Source organism: Poromitra crassiceps (genome assembly GCF_964638095.1).
Source record: "Poromitra crassiceps genome assembly, chromosome: 11".
In the NCBI taxonomy this organism is placed as follows: domain Eukaryota; kingdom Metazoa; phylum Chordata; class Actinopteri; order Beryciformes; family Melamphaidae; genus Poromitra; species Poromitra crassiceps.
In genome coordinates this window covers 50,607,008-50,622,771 of record NC_139643.1, presented here as the reverse complement: position 1 = coordinate 50,622,771, position 15,764 = coordinate 50,607,008, and the positions used below count along the sequence as shown (strand labels likewise).

The following is a 15,764-nucleotide window of genomic DNA, read 5'->3' as shown; positions in this document are numbered from 1 at the left end:
TATTTGGCCAAAAAGATGTCAGTCTGAGATTTATTTTTCCAGTTCTGTAAATATTTTGCTGGTATAGTTTTTTATGCAGTGTGGTAAAATCTACAGCTCTTGTTGAATTGTATTCTCCCATGCAAAAACAAATTAATTTGTATATTTGATGTTTTGATGAATTACAGCAAAAATGATCTGTCATTTAAACATTTTGACGTGCCTTAATATAAAGTAGGTTGTGATGTGGGAGTTTTTCTCTTTAGATACTGTACTGTACATACTGAATAGAAATGCTTAATAAATTATGTTGTGATTTGACTGTAGGCTAGATTCATTTAGGGATGTGGTATTTTGGCTCTTTGTAGAGTTTCTGAACATGTAGAGGATGATTCAGGATGCTCACAACATGTTCTGAGTTGGATTACTGAAATTAATGTCCAATTAAATTGCACAGTTGATGCATTCCTTTTGTACTGCTGTTTGGCTTTTCAATAAAGTCCCAATAGACCAAAAGTCTGCTTTGTTTGTTTGTTTGTTTGTTTGTTTGTGTGTTTGTTTAAATGCCAAGTATCCTTTTCCTTATATATGTGTGACTATAATATGAATGTTGCAGCAGGAGAACCCACTGTTGCTACTGAGACTTACATGTCATGAATGTCGTTCTGACAGGTGTTTGACTGTAAAGACTGAATGACAGAAAAAGGCTAAAATGTGACACACTATTCCTTTGACTTCCTTTTCACTCTTCAAGCTTATTTGTGTATTTGTGGATCATAGTTTAATAACCTAAAAAGGATTGTTCATGCATTCAAAGAATATCATACATGTCTTTTTTCTTTCTTTCAGTATAGTGGCTCTATTGAATAACACCAAATTAACCTTCTGATACCTCGATGAAAACACAAACGTTAATGTTCTTCATTGTTGTTTTAGTGCTCTTGTGTGTTTCTGCTCTCTTATATATTTATCACATGTTGCTTTTCCTTTTCCTTATATATTTGATGTCCTGTGGAGCCTCCTGGCCTAAGAAGTTCACACGAGTGTTACTTGTGCAACCAGAGTGACAATAAACATCTAGAATGAGGAATCTTGAACTCTTCCAGAGAGCACAGTCACTGATTATAATGATGATTTATCAGGTTGATCATTTAGAGATCAACAGAAAGTCACATGACATCCTCATCAGTTCATTAGCCTTTTTCACTTCCCACCCAATTCACCCATTTTGTCTAAAATGCAGGAAGTAACACAGGTGCAAAAAAGTAACGAGGGTCCCGGCACTGGATCACCAAATGGATTGGAAGCTGAAAATCCTCATTAATGTTCTGCTTGCAGCTGTGTTACTTCCTGCATGTTAAACACAAAATGGGTGAAATTGGGTTGGAATAGAAAAATGTCTCAGTTCCGAGGGAAATGCATCATCTGTATGTAATATATGTATATGTAATATAATATAAAGTTCTAATATCAAAGTATATTTGTTTAATCCAAAGGGCTGCAGAGTTCACAGTGTGTTATCAAAACTATTCCCTATATGCCTCAAGCATGACAAAGTTAAAATAGCTTTAATATGATGTTGACTTGTTTCAAAGCCACTGAGGAAAAGTGTGTGTTTTGCTGTTTGAACTCAGAGCCTATAGTCCAGTGTTAAAGGCCTTCTTGTAACAGATGTGCAGTGTGTTTGGAACAGGAGCCTTTTCAAAGTGAAAGCCAGGCCCAGAACAGAACACCTTCTGATTTCACCTCAATCAAACAACAAGTCCAAGATTTTAGCTTTGAAACAAGTCAAACCTCTGAACACAACACTGAAAGATAAACAATCAATCATTCTAATCATTGTAGGAAAAATAAGTTCCTTATAACCTATTATTTATCTAGAAATTAATGCTTTTTATACTGTTGCTCTCTTTGTAAGCAGCTAGGCTCTGTACCAGAGTTTAGTTTCACTTAAAACCTATATTCTTCAACTCTACCTAGTAACCCGTGACTACCAGTCTTTTCTGAATTCCCATTGGTCAGAATGTCTCTTGTCCCGCCCCTTTGTGACTGTGAGGTTTCCTGATCTCAGACAGAGGAGACGATCTGCGCAGAGGGAAAGTTTCAGCTGTAGTCTGTTGACTTCTTGATCAAAACAAGATGAAGGTGTTGATATTGTTGCTCCTCTTCTGTCACGTTGCATCTCCAGGTAAGATCACATTTAAAATATCTCCTTTATGTAGCATATAGTTATAACTGCAGATTGATTCACGTAGACGTAGGCCAGGGACGTGCACAGAACATTAGAGGGGCAGGGGCTCAAATTCATAAAAGGGCACTACAGCCGCCGTCCGGAGGGCGGCGGCGGAAATTTGAGGCAATTTGAAGGCCAATTTAGTTTAATTTAATAATGTATTAGAATTTTTTTTATTTTTTCAACAACACAACATCCCTTTCCAATAGTGTAAAGTAAAAAATATTTTCAAGAGCAACAATTCTGCATTTGTTCCCTATATTTTGGTTATTTATTTATTGGGTGGTTTATTTATTTATGTATTTATTTATTCATTCATTTTTGGGTTCATTTTTGGGTTGGTGCCTTCAGGGGCAGTTTAGAAAAACACTGCTCCATGCAGAGGCCTATTACAAATGGTGCATTCAAGGCCAAGAGAGCTCGGAAAAGGCATTTCTCTTTGAATGCTGCCTTCAGTGACGGCATGGAAAGGGCAATTTCCATACAAAGCACCATTAGAAATGCATTCATGGTCAGGAAAGGGCACTTTTTATTTTATTTTTTAATGTGTCTGAGCTGTTTGTTTTGTTCATGTGTTGTTGGAATGAAAATGAAAAATGTATTATAATAAAAAATAAAAAAAAGGGCACTTTTTACAGACTGAAAAAAAGGCAGGGGCTCAAGCCCCCTTTCATGTCTATGTGTGCACGTGCCTGACGTAGGCTACTTATTCAGGTATGTCTGCATTCTTCACAGCAGCTTTAGAGTCTGTAGGCTGATCAGATTAATAAACTGCGTTATCATCTGGCTTTGTTCAATTATAGCTACGTTAAGGTGAAGGCTACGTTTTGATTTCATCTTTACTGTTGCTTATTTAATGGATGTGAATATAATTTATAGGCTACAGCATGTCGATTCAATTAATAAACAGTCGATGCATCATCAGTTTAGGCTTAAAGTATTTCATCAATGTGTTTACCTACTTAGCACCAGTGTGGCCTACTACTAATATGACTTCTTAATTAAGTATTTAGATGTAAATATCTGTAGGAACTAAAACCAAACTGAGTTTCACTCCAGATGAAATGAAAAGAAAACGAGCCTTGCTCTGCAAATTGAGGCATTCAATTACAGCACATTTATGGACTATCAACATTTGTGATGTTAAGAAAATAAATTTTTAACGTGACATTCTCTGGCAAGTATAGCCTATAAATCCTGTGTGTGTGTGTGTGTGTGTGTGTGTGTGTGTGTGTGTGTGTGTGTGTGTGTGTGTGTGTGTGTGTGCGTGCGTGCGTGCGCGCGCGTGCAGGCCCCCTTCATACAGGGGTTAATCTCTTAATTTGCTCTGAGTAGGCTCCAGATCAATTAAACAGTAAGAGAAGATAAATATGAAAACTGCATTAGTTTCCTGAAGACACACTATTTATTTATTTATTTATTTATTTATTTATTTATTTATTCTCCCATATTCATTAAACAGTCATTGCAATTCTCTGTTGAGCTCAGGGAATTAACAAGCGATCATACATTGTTAGTATAAAAATGAATTAAAAAATGTGCCTGTACTTCAGAAACATGAGTTCCTCACTTTAACTGTTTGTCCCACAGTGATTCACTCCCTGAAGTATTTCCGCACTTCATCTTCTGGAGTCCCAAACTTCCCAGAGTTTGTGGAAGTTGGGATGTTTGATGAAGTTCAGATAACTCACTATGACAGCAACACCAAGGGATATGAACCCAAACAGGACTGGATGATCAACGCTACAGCAGATGATCCACAGTACTGGGAGAGGAACAATGGGTACTGTGTGGGAAACCATCAGCGTGACAAAAACAACATTAATGTTCTAAAGCAGCGCATGAACCAAACTGGAGGTTTGTTTCTTTGTTTCACTGTTGTTCATCCTGGTTTGTTGTAAAGTAACAGACAGACAGACACACAGACAGACACACACACACACACACACACACACACACACACACACACACACACACACGCACACACACACACAGACACTCTCTCTGTGGTAAAGAGCAGGGATAGCGGAACGCATCTGAACTTGGGGGGGCCGGGGGGCGTGTCGGGGGGGCGGGTCCCCCCGAATCTCGGCAGCGCCGAAGAAAATTTTGTTTTTTGGACTTTTATCCATATTTAGAAGAATATTTAATTTTAAATTAACATTAGGATTATACTGTTGTGATGTCATTATTCAGTATCTTCTCCTTTTCTATTATTAGTATTAGTATTAATATTAAATACTGAGTATCTCATGAAAAACTATTAATATTGCATCTTTTGTGTTTAGCTCCGTCTCACAGCAGGCCCGGCTCCAGAACCAAATTACAGAGGGGGCCTGCCCCTAGCTTGGGGGGGCCAAGGGGGGTCCGGGGGGATTCTCCCCCGGAAGAAGATTTTGTACATTTTAAAGTAAAATTCGTCAAACTGGTGCATTTGAGAGCAAAAGGAAGAGGCTAAATCTATGAGGAACTACACACATCTCTAATGTGTTGTGACTTTACAAATAGGCCTAAACAATTAATATTAAATGTATTTACACATTGTGCACAAATTGCATTCATTGTGACAAATTTACAATAGTTAATTAATATCCAGCCAGAATCATTGCAAATGGAGGTTCAAAGTAACAGTTAGCAATAGCATTCAGTTAATCAATGCCTAATGACAGCCAGATTCCGTTTTAAACTTTAAAACAGAAAAACGGAAAAACGTTTTTAGCACACAAAAAAAAAAAAAAAAAAAAATGAATGGGGGGGCCAGTTTAGGGAATGGGGGGGCCCGGCCCGGTCAGGCCCCCCTCCAACGCCGGGCCTGTCTCACAGCATTGTAACATTGTAGTGCAGCAAGAAAGGAAAACTACTGTAAACATTTGAACCACATTTCTTGTTTAGAACCTATAGCTAGCAACATCGCCATCTCCTGAAAAACATTAATATTGCACCTTTCTTGTGGCTACATCACAGCATCTACTGAAACACATTTATAGTGGATCTGACTTGTTTAGTTCACTTTAGATTCACATCACATCTGAAAAACAACCAGTCGAGTGTAATAAGTAAATGAGGTTTAATTGTAAAAAAAAAAAAAAAAAAAAATCTAAAAAAAAAAAAAAAAAAAAAAAAAAATTTTTTTTTGGGAACTGAAAAGTACCCGGGCCGCGGCCCGGGTGGCCCGGGCGGTTCCGCGATGACTGTTAGGATCTCTCTCTCTGTGGTAAAGAGAGCATAGTGACTGTTAGGATCTCTCTCTCTGTGGTAAAGAGAGCATAGTGACTGTTAGGATCTCTCCCTCCCCCCCCTCTCTCTCACTCTCTCTGTCTCTCTCTTTCTCTCTCTCCCCTCCTCTCCCACCCTATCTCTCTCTCTCTCTCTCTCTCTCTCTCTCTCTCTCTCTTTCTCTCTCTCCCCTCCTCTCCCACCCTATCTCTCTCTCTCTCTCTCTCTCTCTCTCTCTCCCCCCTCCCCCCCCCCCCTCTCTCTCTCTCTCTGTCTCTCTCAGGTGTCCACATTGTCCAGTGGATGACTGGCTGTGAATGGGATGATGAGACAGGAGAAGTTAATGGATATAACCAGTATGGTTATGATGGAGAAGACTTCATAGTATTTGACCTGAAGACAGAGACATGGATCGCTCCAGTACAACAGGCTGTCTTCACCAAACACAGACTGGATAATAACAAAGCTTGGTCAGCCCGCCTGAAGCACTACCTCACCACAGTGTGCATTGATTGGCTGAAGAAGTTTGTGTCCTATGGGAAGAGCACTCTGCAGAGAACAGGTAGAGTCACATTAGCCTGGGTAAACCCATCCCCCACGTGACCTGCTCTCAGACCTGTTCTCAGTCACTATGGTCTGGAGATCGAGCCATTCAAACCGATTTCTAGGGAGTGTTGGGCCCCCCTCGATAGACCACTCCACCAGCCAACCGTCATCCAATCAGCTTGGTGCACAGAGCACATGCGCAGTGCAACAGATGGCGTCATCACTCTGCGACCTTTGTTGTTAGCGCTCGAGCTAACTCCACCTAGCTAACTCACTAGGCTACTGCTAGCAACCACAACCGGAGCGCGATGGCTACTAGCAATGTGAACGATTTTTGCAGGTTGTGTAAGAGAAACCTTCGTTCTAAAGGCAAGTTGGGCAGCTGCAAACCACTCGAGAAGGGGGTATTTCTACGCCTGGAGAGGGTTGGTGTGAAACTACACCAACAGGATAGCAAATCATGTCGGATTTGCCAGAGTCTGACTGAGGTATGTACTTGTAACCTAATGTATTAGTGCAGCACGATTAATCTACATTAATTAATTCCCCCGTGCACTCCCGCAAATAAGTAATGTTATGCGCAGCCAGTTTATCAGATAATTCCGCCGTAAAATGTGTCCAGGTGATGAGAAGCCCCAGCTGTACAAGCTGTCCTTTGTATGGTCGCTGCCCGTCCGCTCAGACCCGATTTCGATATAGCGTTTGGTGATCTTTTGATCAACAGACCTCATAACTCTCACTTGAAAATGAGATCTTGATCTCAATGTGATTTTACCTGATTAAATAAAGGTTATATAACGGGGATCTATACTGTTACGTGTGTTTACCAACATCATTAAAATATCATAAATGTATCGCTGTTTTAATCAATGGCTACGTTGCTAGCTAGCTAGCTAGCCGTAGACCAGCTATGAACCCCAGTTTGGATGCTCACTGCCCGTCCACTAAAACGCGATTTCTGATCAACAGACCCCATAACGGGGATCTATACTGTTACATGTGTCTACCAGTGCTGTAGTGGTAAAAAAAAAGGTGGGTAAACTATACTTTTGACTCGAGGCAGCTTTCTCACGCGGCACCGGCAGTGTTATAACGGCGGATAAATAAGCTTCCGTGACCGATATACAAGACAAAATATGAGAGTATATAGAACAACTTAATCTGAATCATATAGCCCTATAAGGTATATCAGGGGGTTCCCCCACATTTCTGAGTAGCCAGCCAGATAAAAAAAGTAGCTGGCTATGGGATGGGCCTTGCCGCTCAAGGGGGGTCCGGGGGGATTCTCCCCCGGAAGATTTTTTTTTAAATTTTAAAGTAAAATTCATCAACCTGGTGCATTTGAGAGCAAAATGAACTACACACATCTCTAATGTGTTGTGACTTTACAAATAATTAGGCCTAAACAATCAATATAAAATGTATTTATTGAACATTTGTTGAATTTCTCCAGGTATGAAAAGTTAAATTATACAGTAGGTAGCCTACTTTAAAGGACCTTGTATGAACCCAGTATATACAGTTTGAAGAGTAATATAGTTCTCTCTCTGACACACACTGTACCTGTGATTGTCAGCTTCAGCTTTATAGCTAAAAGTATGTAGACAGATTGAATCTGTGATTCTTGAATACCAATATATAATTCAAACTGTCGACAAACACATTGGGCAAGGATAGGTAGACAACATACTGTACATGGAAATAAAAGTGGTTCTACCACTCTGGCCACTAAATTTTAGTCAGCCAATATTTATTTATACAGATCTCGGCACAACAAACACCAGTATGTTTCTAGATAGTTTTCAACATGGTCGTATTATATTGGCTTTATACAGTAGCACCTGGACTATTCAAGTCGACTCGCACGCACCTAATGTTACAAACTTTACTTGATCAGAGGGAAATCAATCATGTTTCTTACACCAGTGATTCACTCTTCAGTTGTAAAACGGTGAGCCTATATGATTTTCCCCACTCCGGACACACATTTTTAACCAACCTTACCTATGTTCAGCTCACCATGAGCTGGTCTCCAAATGCGCATTGCGCATCGCTGGCACAATGGCACCGTTAAGTTGTTTGAAGGGAGCGCTGTCTGGGCAGGCAAGCACAGCTCGATAAAGGCACCAACGTGACCGGGGCCGTGTACCTTTCCCGCGGAGCGCTCCACAAAAATAGGCTACGGTTCGCGGAGATCCTGGTCAGTGCCATGCCCATGTGTAATCTTTTTTCTTTTCTTTTGGTGTGTGACGTGCTTGGCGTGGTCTCCGCATCAACGGAGTTTACGCGAACGTGTTAAAACTCGTGCAATAATACGTGTGCATAAACGATTTAAACATGTGAGTAAACGATCTTAAAAGGTGCCTAAACGCTGCAGAGCATTGAAAAAGGTACGTAAACGCCGTTTACGTGCGTTTAGCCACCACTACAGCCCTGGTGTCTACTAACATCATTAAAAGATCATAAATGTAACGCTGTTCCTGGTACTTTAGTTTTAATCTAAGGCTACGTTGCTAGCTAGCTAGCCTGCCTGCCTTGGCAAAACAACACACACACACTACATCTCTCTCTGTCTAGTCACTATAAAAGTTGTACATTGTGTTATACTTGAAAACCATGTATTTGCTCCCTTATGTGTTCACAATTACAACAAATCTGTATGGTTTATCTGTCTGTAAAATATTTACACAATGAGATTTTTTTATAAATAATCATCAATAACGTGGATAATGATGACATCAGCAGCTGCTGGACGAGAGACAGAAGAAACTGAACTGAAGATTGGAGCAGAGGACATGACTACAGAGAAACTTAACCGACCAGCACTCTGCTTCAATCAATGAATGCTTATAAATAAACCATACACATGAGAATTACCGTTAACGTTACAGCATTTAATAACATAAATATGGTGATATCTGGTGGTCTGAAATTAATCTCTCTAGCTACAGTAGGGTAACTGGCTCCTATTGTGTCTTATTATTGTAACGTTTGAATCAGCGTTTCATAACTATAGCCTAATGTTACTGTAGCCTGGATGACATTAGCTAATGCTACCCAGCCTTCCAGCATTTATCTTCCATAATGCATTAAATCATAATCACAATGCTATGAAGACATTAGCTGATCACCACAGAGCTGCACAGACAAGTTTATCAGATAATTTCGCCGTAAAATGTGTCCAGGTGATCAGCTCTGAAGCCCCGGCTTGTATGGTCCGCTAAAATCCGATTTCGATATAGGTGTTATTTTGATCAACAGACCTAGCATCACATTATTCAGTTTAAGGATCCTTATGTGGAAACATTTTGAGAACCACTGTTTTGAAGTACTATTACTATAGCTGTTTTCATTCTCACATGACAATACAACAGAATAGAGTATCAAACAAAAACATTTTTATTCGGTTCCACCATGATTCCCACATTAACATTAACAGCTGTTTTCATTTCCTCAACGTAGTTGCATAGCCATATAGCTAGCCATATAGCTAGTAGCTAGCTCGGGAGCTATGCTTTAGAGAGGCCAAATGCTAACGGCTACCAGTGCTTAAGCCGCAGCAGCTGTTACACGTCATTGACAAAGACGCACTCTCTGATTGGCCGATCACGGCAGGACTGATGTTGGCAGTCATGCCGTCACTCATTGGCTGCGGGTCTGCGCGGGTCTTTCAATCGCCCCAGAAATCGATTTGAATGGCCCGGAGTCTAGACGCTAGTGACTGGGAACTGAGAGAGCAGGTCACGTGGGGGCTGGGTTTACCTAGGCTAGAGTCACATGACCTGATGTAGTTTCATCAACACAACAATGTTCATCTGTCTCTTCTGTTTCTAATGTACAAAAACATGACAGTGAATATCAACCAAAATATAGACACACACACACACACACACACACACACACACACACACACACAAGCACACAGATAATCTGTTTTTTGTCTTTCTGCCCCTCTCTCTCTCTCTCTCTCTCTCTCCAGTTCTTCCCTCGATCTCTCTCCTCCAGAAGTCTCCCTCCTCTCCAGTCACCTGCCATGCTACAGGATTCCACCCGGACAGAGTCATGTTGTTCTGGACCAGAGATGGAGAGGAGCTTCAGGACCTTCAGGATAAGGGAGAGATCCTCCCCAACCACGATGGAACCTTCCAGATGAGCGTTCGGCTGAACGTTTCATCAGTCAAAGCTGAAGACTGGGGGAAGTACGAGTGTGTGTTTCAGCTCGCTGGTGTCGAGGAGGACATCATCACCAAACTGGACCCAGCAGTGATCAAGACCAACAACCCAGGTAAGAGCTTATGGCGGGTGAGAGACACAGAACCTCTGATTAACAGTTCATACGTTTTGTTTCTGTTGTTCTGTACTGGTCCATTTATCTCCTTGTTGTGGCTTTGTTGTCATTTTAGTTTCTGCCATGCAGTTCAGTCATCTTGAAGTTTTTTTGATCAGTTTTATATATTCAAATTAACAGTTGAAATTAAACTTTGTTAAATGATTTTATATAGCCTAAGTTCCAGCCTGTTTTCTCATATGACGATCCAATTTAAATCCAAGAACTTAAATCCAACTTTAAAACAATCTGCCTACAGTCATATCACTGTCATGTTACTTGGACGTGGCTAAACTATCTGACTTGCATAGAAAGATATGCTGAGAAGTTCAGGTTAAACATGTTGAGACATTATTAGGACAAGTTAGGCTTAGATCAGATTTAAACTCATCCCAGGATCATTGTTCAGATCATGTGACTCTGACAAGGTATCTGCATTCTTTAAAGGCCTGAAAAACTCTAAAAACGAAATGATTTAAACTTAAAGCCGTAGAAAGTATTAAAATGTCCTAACTGCAGTATGTTTTTTCACCATGCAGTGACTGTCTGTCAACCCTTACCACTGATACAGAATAAGGCTAATAGTATTATGCAATATGTTGTTGTTTTTTACCCATTGGGTCGACTTCACTAACTTTGCTTATCAACTTTGATAACATTTAAGTTCCTGTTGTCCTTTTTTTTACACTGTCCCTTTATAGCTTCAGAACTGTCTTTATGTGCAGTTAGAAGAAGGTTGTTTTGACAACTTTGTTTCTCTATTTTGGTTTTTAAATTGGTCTAAAATTCACTCAGCATTAAAAATGTCTTCTGAAACCTGCAGATACCTTCATAATCATAACAGCTCAACTAATACAGATGAGATGATACTGTAATACAGTAACTCAGCTGTAGCTCAGGTTCATCTTCATAGACAGCAGCAAACTAACATCAGCTTCATCATGTGCAGGCCCTTTCTTTGATTTATTTATTTATTTATTTACTATCTATCTATCTATCTATCTATCTATCTATCTATCTATCTATCTATCTATCTATCTATCTATCTATCTTCTCATCAGTTCCTGCTGGTGTGACCATCTCCATCATTGCTGTGGTGCTTGTTCTTGCTGTCATCATCATCATCATCCTTGCTGTCACTGGATTCACACTTTACAAAAAGAAGAAAGGTGAGGAACTCTAAAGGATGTTTTTGACATTTACATTTTAGGTGTTAAGTTGATGCTGTTATACAGAGTGGCTTACTGTACACTGAGTGTTATACAGAGTGGCTTACTGTACACTGAGTGTTATACAGAGTGACTTACTGTACACTGAGTGTTACACATAGTGGCTTACTGTACACTGAGTGTTACACAGAGTGGCTTAGTTACTGTACACTGAGTGCTATAGAGAGTGGCTTACTGTACACTGAGTGTTATACAGAGTGGCTCACTGTACACTGAGTGTTACACAGAGTCGCTTACTGTACACTGAGTGTTACACAGAGTGGCTTAGTTACTGTACACTGAGTGCTATAGAGAGTGGCTTACTGTACACTGAGTGTTATACAGAGTGACTTACTGTACACTGAGTGCTATAGAGAGTGGCTTACTGTACACAGTGTTATACAGAGTGGCTTACTGTACACTGAGTGTTATACAGAGGAGCTTAGTTTACACTGAGTGTTATACGGAGTGACACTACTGTACACTGAGTGATACACAGAGGAGCTTACTGTACACTGAGTGTTATACAGAGTGACACTACTGTACACTGAGTGATACACAGAGGAGCTTACTGTACACTGAGTGTTATACAGAGGAGCTTACTGTACACTGAGTGTTATACAGAGTGGCTTACTGTACACTGAGTGTTATACAGAGTGGCTTACTGTACACTGAGTGTTATACAGAGGAGCTTAGTTTACACTGAGTGTTATACGGAGTGGCTTACTGTACACTGAGTGTTACACAGAGTGGCTTACCGTACACTGAGTGTTATACAGAGTGGCTTACTGTACACTGAGTGTTATACAGAGTGACTTACTGTACACTGAGTGTTATACAGAGTGGCTTACTGTACACTGAGTGTTATACAGAGTGACTTACTGTACACTGAGTGTTATACAGAGTGACTTACTGTACACTGAGTGTTATACAGAGTGTCTTACTGTACACTGAGTGTTATACAGAGTGGCTTACTGTACACTGAGTGTTATACAGAGTGTCTTACTGTACACTGAGTGTTATACAGAGTGTCTTACTGTACACTGAGTGTTATACAGAGTGGCTTACTGTACACTGAGTGTTACACAGAGTGGCTTACTGTACACTGAGTGTTATACAGAGTGACTTACTGTACACTGAGTGTTATACAGAGTGGCTTACTGTACACTGAGTGTTACACAGAGTGGCTTACTGTACACTGAGTGTTACACAGAGTGGCTTACTGTACACTGAGTGTTATACAGAGTGGCTTACTGTACACTGAGTGTTATACAGAGTGGCTTACTGTACACTGAGTGTTATACAGAGTGGCTTACTGTACACTGAGTGTTACACAGAGTGGCTTACTGTACACTGAGTGTTATACAGAGTGGCTTACTGTACACTGAGTGTTATACAGAGTGACTTACTGTACACTGAGTGTTATACAGAGTGACTTACTGTACACTGAGTGTTATACAGAGTGGCTTACTGTACACTGAGTGTTATACAGAGTGACTTACTGTACACTGAGTGTTATACAGAGTGACTTACTGTACACTGAGTGTTATACAGAGTGACTTACTGTACACTGAGTGTTATACAGAGTGACTTACTGTACACTGAGTGTTATACAGAGTGGCTTACTGTACACTGGTATAAGTATAGAGAGCCAAAGTGAACATGACTTCCTGCCTTTCTGCACCAGTGTCTGAAAAAAGATGAATGGTGGCTAACAGAGAGAGACGTTACTTTGTTTGATCTCGTTTGAACACATTTAAAAGAGAACTCTGCAAGTCAAGAAAGTGTCAGTTTGTCCTGAAACTGAAACGTAACGTTTAGTTTTGTCAATCGACTACATCTCTCGTGTCGCACAACACGTCACACCATCAACAACATGGAGTGACGTGAGAGACGTCACTCATGTGACTGGTTGTGCGTAGTCTTTCTGATTTATAACTTGTAGTGCCACAGTTTGACCACAAACTGACTTTCTTGACTTGCAAAGTTCTCTTTGACATTGACAAACATGACATGTGTTCTCCTGTGGCACAATTCAAACGGGATCCAAAAGGTAACAAGGCAGGAAGTGACGTTCACTTTGGCTCTCTATAATTGGGGAGAAAACGAGGTAAACATGGGGGGGATCTGTCATTTACAACTTTACAACTTGAGTCATTTAGTCTGTTCTCTTTATTTCAGCCAAAGAGCCTCCATCTTGTAAGTAGAATGTGTTTTGACTTGATGTTCATGATGTGACTTGTACTCTTCTTATATACAGTATCAGTTGAGAAAGCTTTCTAGGTATTGATATTATGCTAATGAACTTTTCAGCACCTCTTCCTCCAACATTGTCTGTTTATAAAGAAAAGTGATGATAGTGTGTTTCTGACCTTCAGCTTCAGCTTCTGAAATCGGCTCTGAGCTCACTGAGAAACTGAAACCAGACGCCTGATTGGCAAACGGATGAAGTTACACACAGTAAGTTATGTTCTATGAAGTTACACACAGTAAGTTATGTTCTATGAAGTTACACACAGTAAGTTATGTTCTATGGACAGACAGAGAGGTAATTTGTGCACATTTCACATCTAAACTGAACAAAGTTGACTTACATTTGATCCAAGGGAACATTATTTGGATGTTATAGTTTTATCAATTCACTGCAAGTCAGAAGGACAGATGTGATATTATGATCAGTGTGTGTGTCTGTCTCTTGTTCACAATGCCTCTGACATCACTGATGATGTCACAATTTATGACATCACTGATAACATCATCACTGGGACTTTGTGTGTGTATGTGTGTGAGGGAATGTATGACATCACTGATGATGTCATCAGTGGGACAGACAGAGAAACAAACAAACAAACAAACAAACAAACAAAAAACAGACAGAGCCCCAGCTCCCTTTGGATAGTAGGTAAATTAAGTTGGTTTACTAATCCACAATATTTGATAATATCTGACTGATGAACTTCAGGTAATGATTTGATGTAGGTTATGTGTTGCTGAAGTATTTTATACATTATCTCATTGTTATTTCTGTCTCTTTAGGCATCAATTGTGCACTGGAGCCAGAAGAGGCGCTGTCACTTTCACCCTTCCATCTTTAAACTGGGAATAAGTGGCTTATTAATCATTCATGAATCATTGGGAAGTTTCAGATGACACAAAATGTCAGTAATCAAGTGCACATACAGACAAACAACAGGAGCATCATACATATTTAAATAGCTGATTACTGATTGGGTTTTAAGATGCGAAATTAAAATGAAAAAGCATTTCCTTCATAAAAAATTAATGGAAAATGGAAACCCTCCTAAACCATTTACAACAGGGGTGTCAAACATGCAGCCTGGGGGCCAGAACCGGTCCACCAGAGGGTCCAATCTGGTCCACAGGATGACTTTTCAAATTGTGAAAATTGCACTGAGAAGTCCTTCAATCCAATGTGATGCACTTGTGAAGGCTAAGAGATACCAGGTTTCAGGAGCAACTTAAAGATCTATTCATGCTTTCTGTATTCATCACTAAATGCTTTTAAATGGTATTATGGTCAACTATTTTCATTACCCTTGGCCTTGAATATAGAGAATTGTAGAGTTGCCATCAATTGTAATGCAGAATTACAGACAGTAGATTTGATCATTAGTTTGATGGTAGCTGAGATAACCCTATGTGAAAACATGTTCTGAAAATGTACCTGTAATTCTTTACACTAAAAGAAATAGGGATTTATTATGTAAGGGTTAATGCACGACGAGGTGTACATTATCACTTTTTAAGGGACGACGCTGAAGCGAGAACCGGGCCGAGGCACAGCCGAGGACCGTGAAGCTTCCGTGAAGTCCCTTAAAAAGTGATAATGGACACCTCGAAGTGCATTAACCCGCTTATACCATGGTCACTTGCCAAAGAAACAAAACAAGACCATTCATTTATATTTTCATGCATTTTGCAATCAAAATGTAGTTTTCATAACCTTGAATATGAGTTGAGAACCGGCGAGACAAAATAGTCCTGTCGGCTGCTCAAGATTAGGCTATCATTGGATAAAATGGCCGCTTAGTGCCTGCTGCACCTGGCACAATTCTAGAGTCAAGCTAACTAATAATTTGGCCAATTGTAGCCTATGTAACAACATAGAAAATAAAATGGCAATGTCTAAGAATGCAACGCCATGTAAGTGGCTCGTTTAAACTCGCATTCCAGGGAATTGCGTTAACGAGTGAGGCAGGAGTAGACTGAAAACTATCTGCTTTCAGTATGTTGG

General features: G+C 40.1%; 2 protein-coding genes across 5 annotated transcripts in view; both read left to right on the top strand.

The window, feature by feature from the left end:
* LOC310785771 (class I histocompatibility antigen, F10 alpha chain-like) overlaps positions 1–485 on the top strand; it is a 15,022-nt gene extending 14,537 nt beyond the window's left edge. For all 3 annotated transcript variants that reach the window (XR_014553193.1, XM_083646910.1, XM_083646909.1), the window contains one exon: positions 1–485. This exon is cut by the window's left edge and continues 2,866 nt beyond it. The gene's annotated coding sequence lies outside the window, so the exon portion shown is untranslated.
* Positions 486–2,057: 1,572 nt separating this feature from the next.
* Positions 2,058–15,217, top strand: LOC310785772 (class I histocompatibility antigen, F10 alpha chain-like). 2 transcript variants are annotated; one of them, XM_083646911.1, is made up of 8 exons: positions 2,058–2,167; positions 3,803–4,069; positions 5,712–5,990; positions 9,954–10,259; positions 11,363–11,470; positions 13,691–13,708; positions 13,888–13,969; positions 14,546–15,217. In XM_083646911.1, exons 1-7 carry the CDS (start codon positions 2,119–2,121, stop codon positions 13,941–13,943), a joined length of 1,083 nt encoding a protein of 360 aa, XP_083503037.1. In that variant the 5' UTR covers positions 2,058–2,118; the 3' UTR covers positions 13,944–13,969; positions 14,546–15,217. The 2 variants fall into 2 exon arrangements, with proteins under 2 accessions (XP_083503037.1, XP_083503038.1); XM_083646912.1 differs by lacking the exon at positions 5,712–5,990.
* The last annotated feature ends 547 nt before the right edge of the window (positions 15,218–15,764 follow it).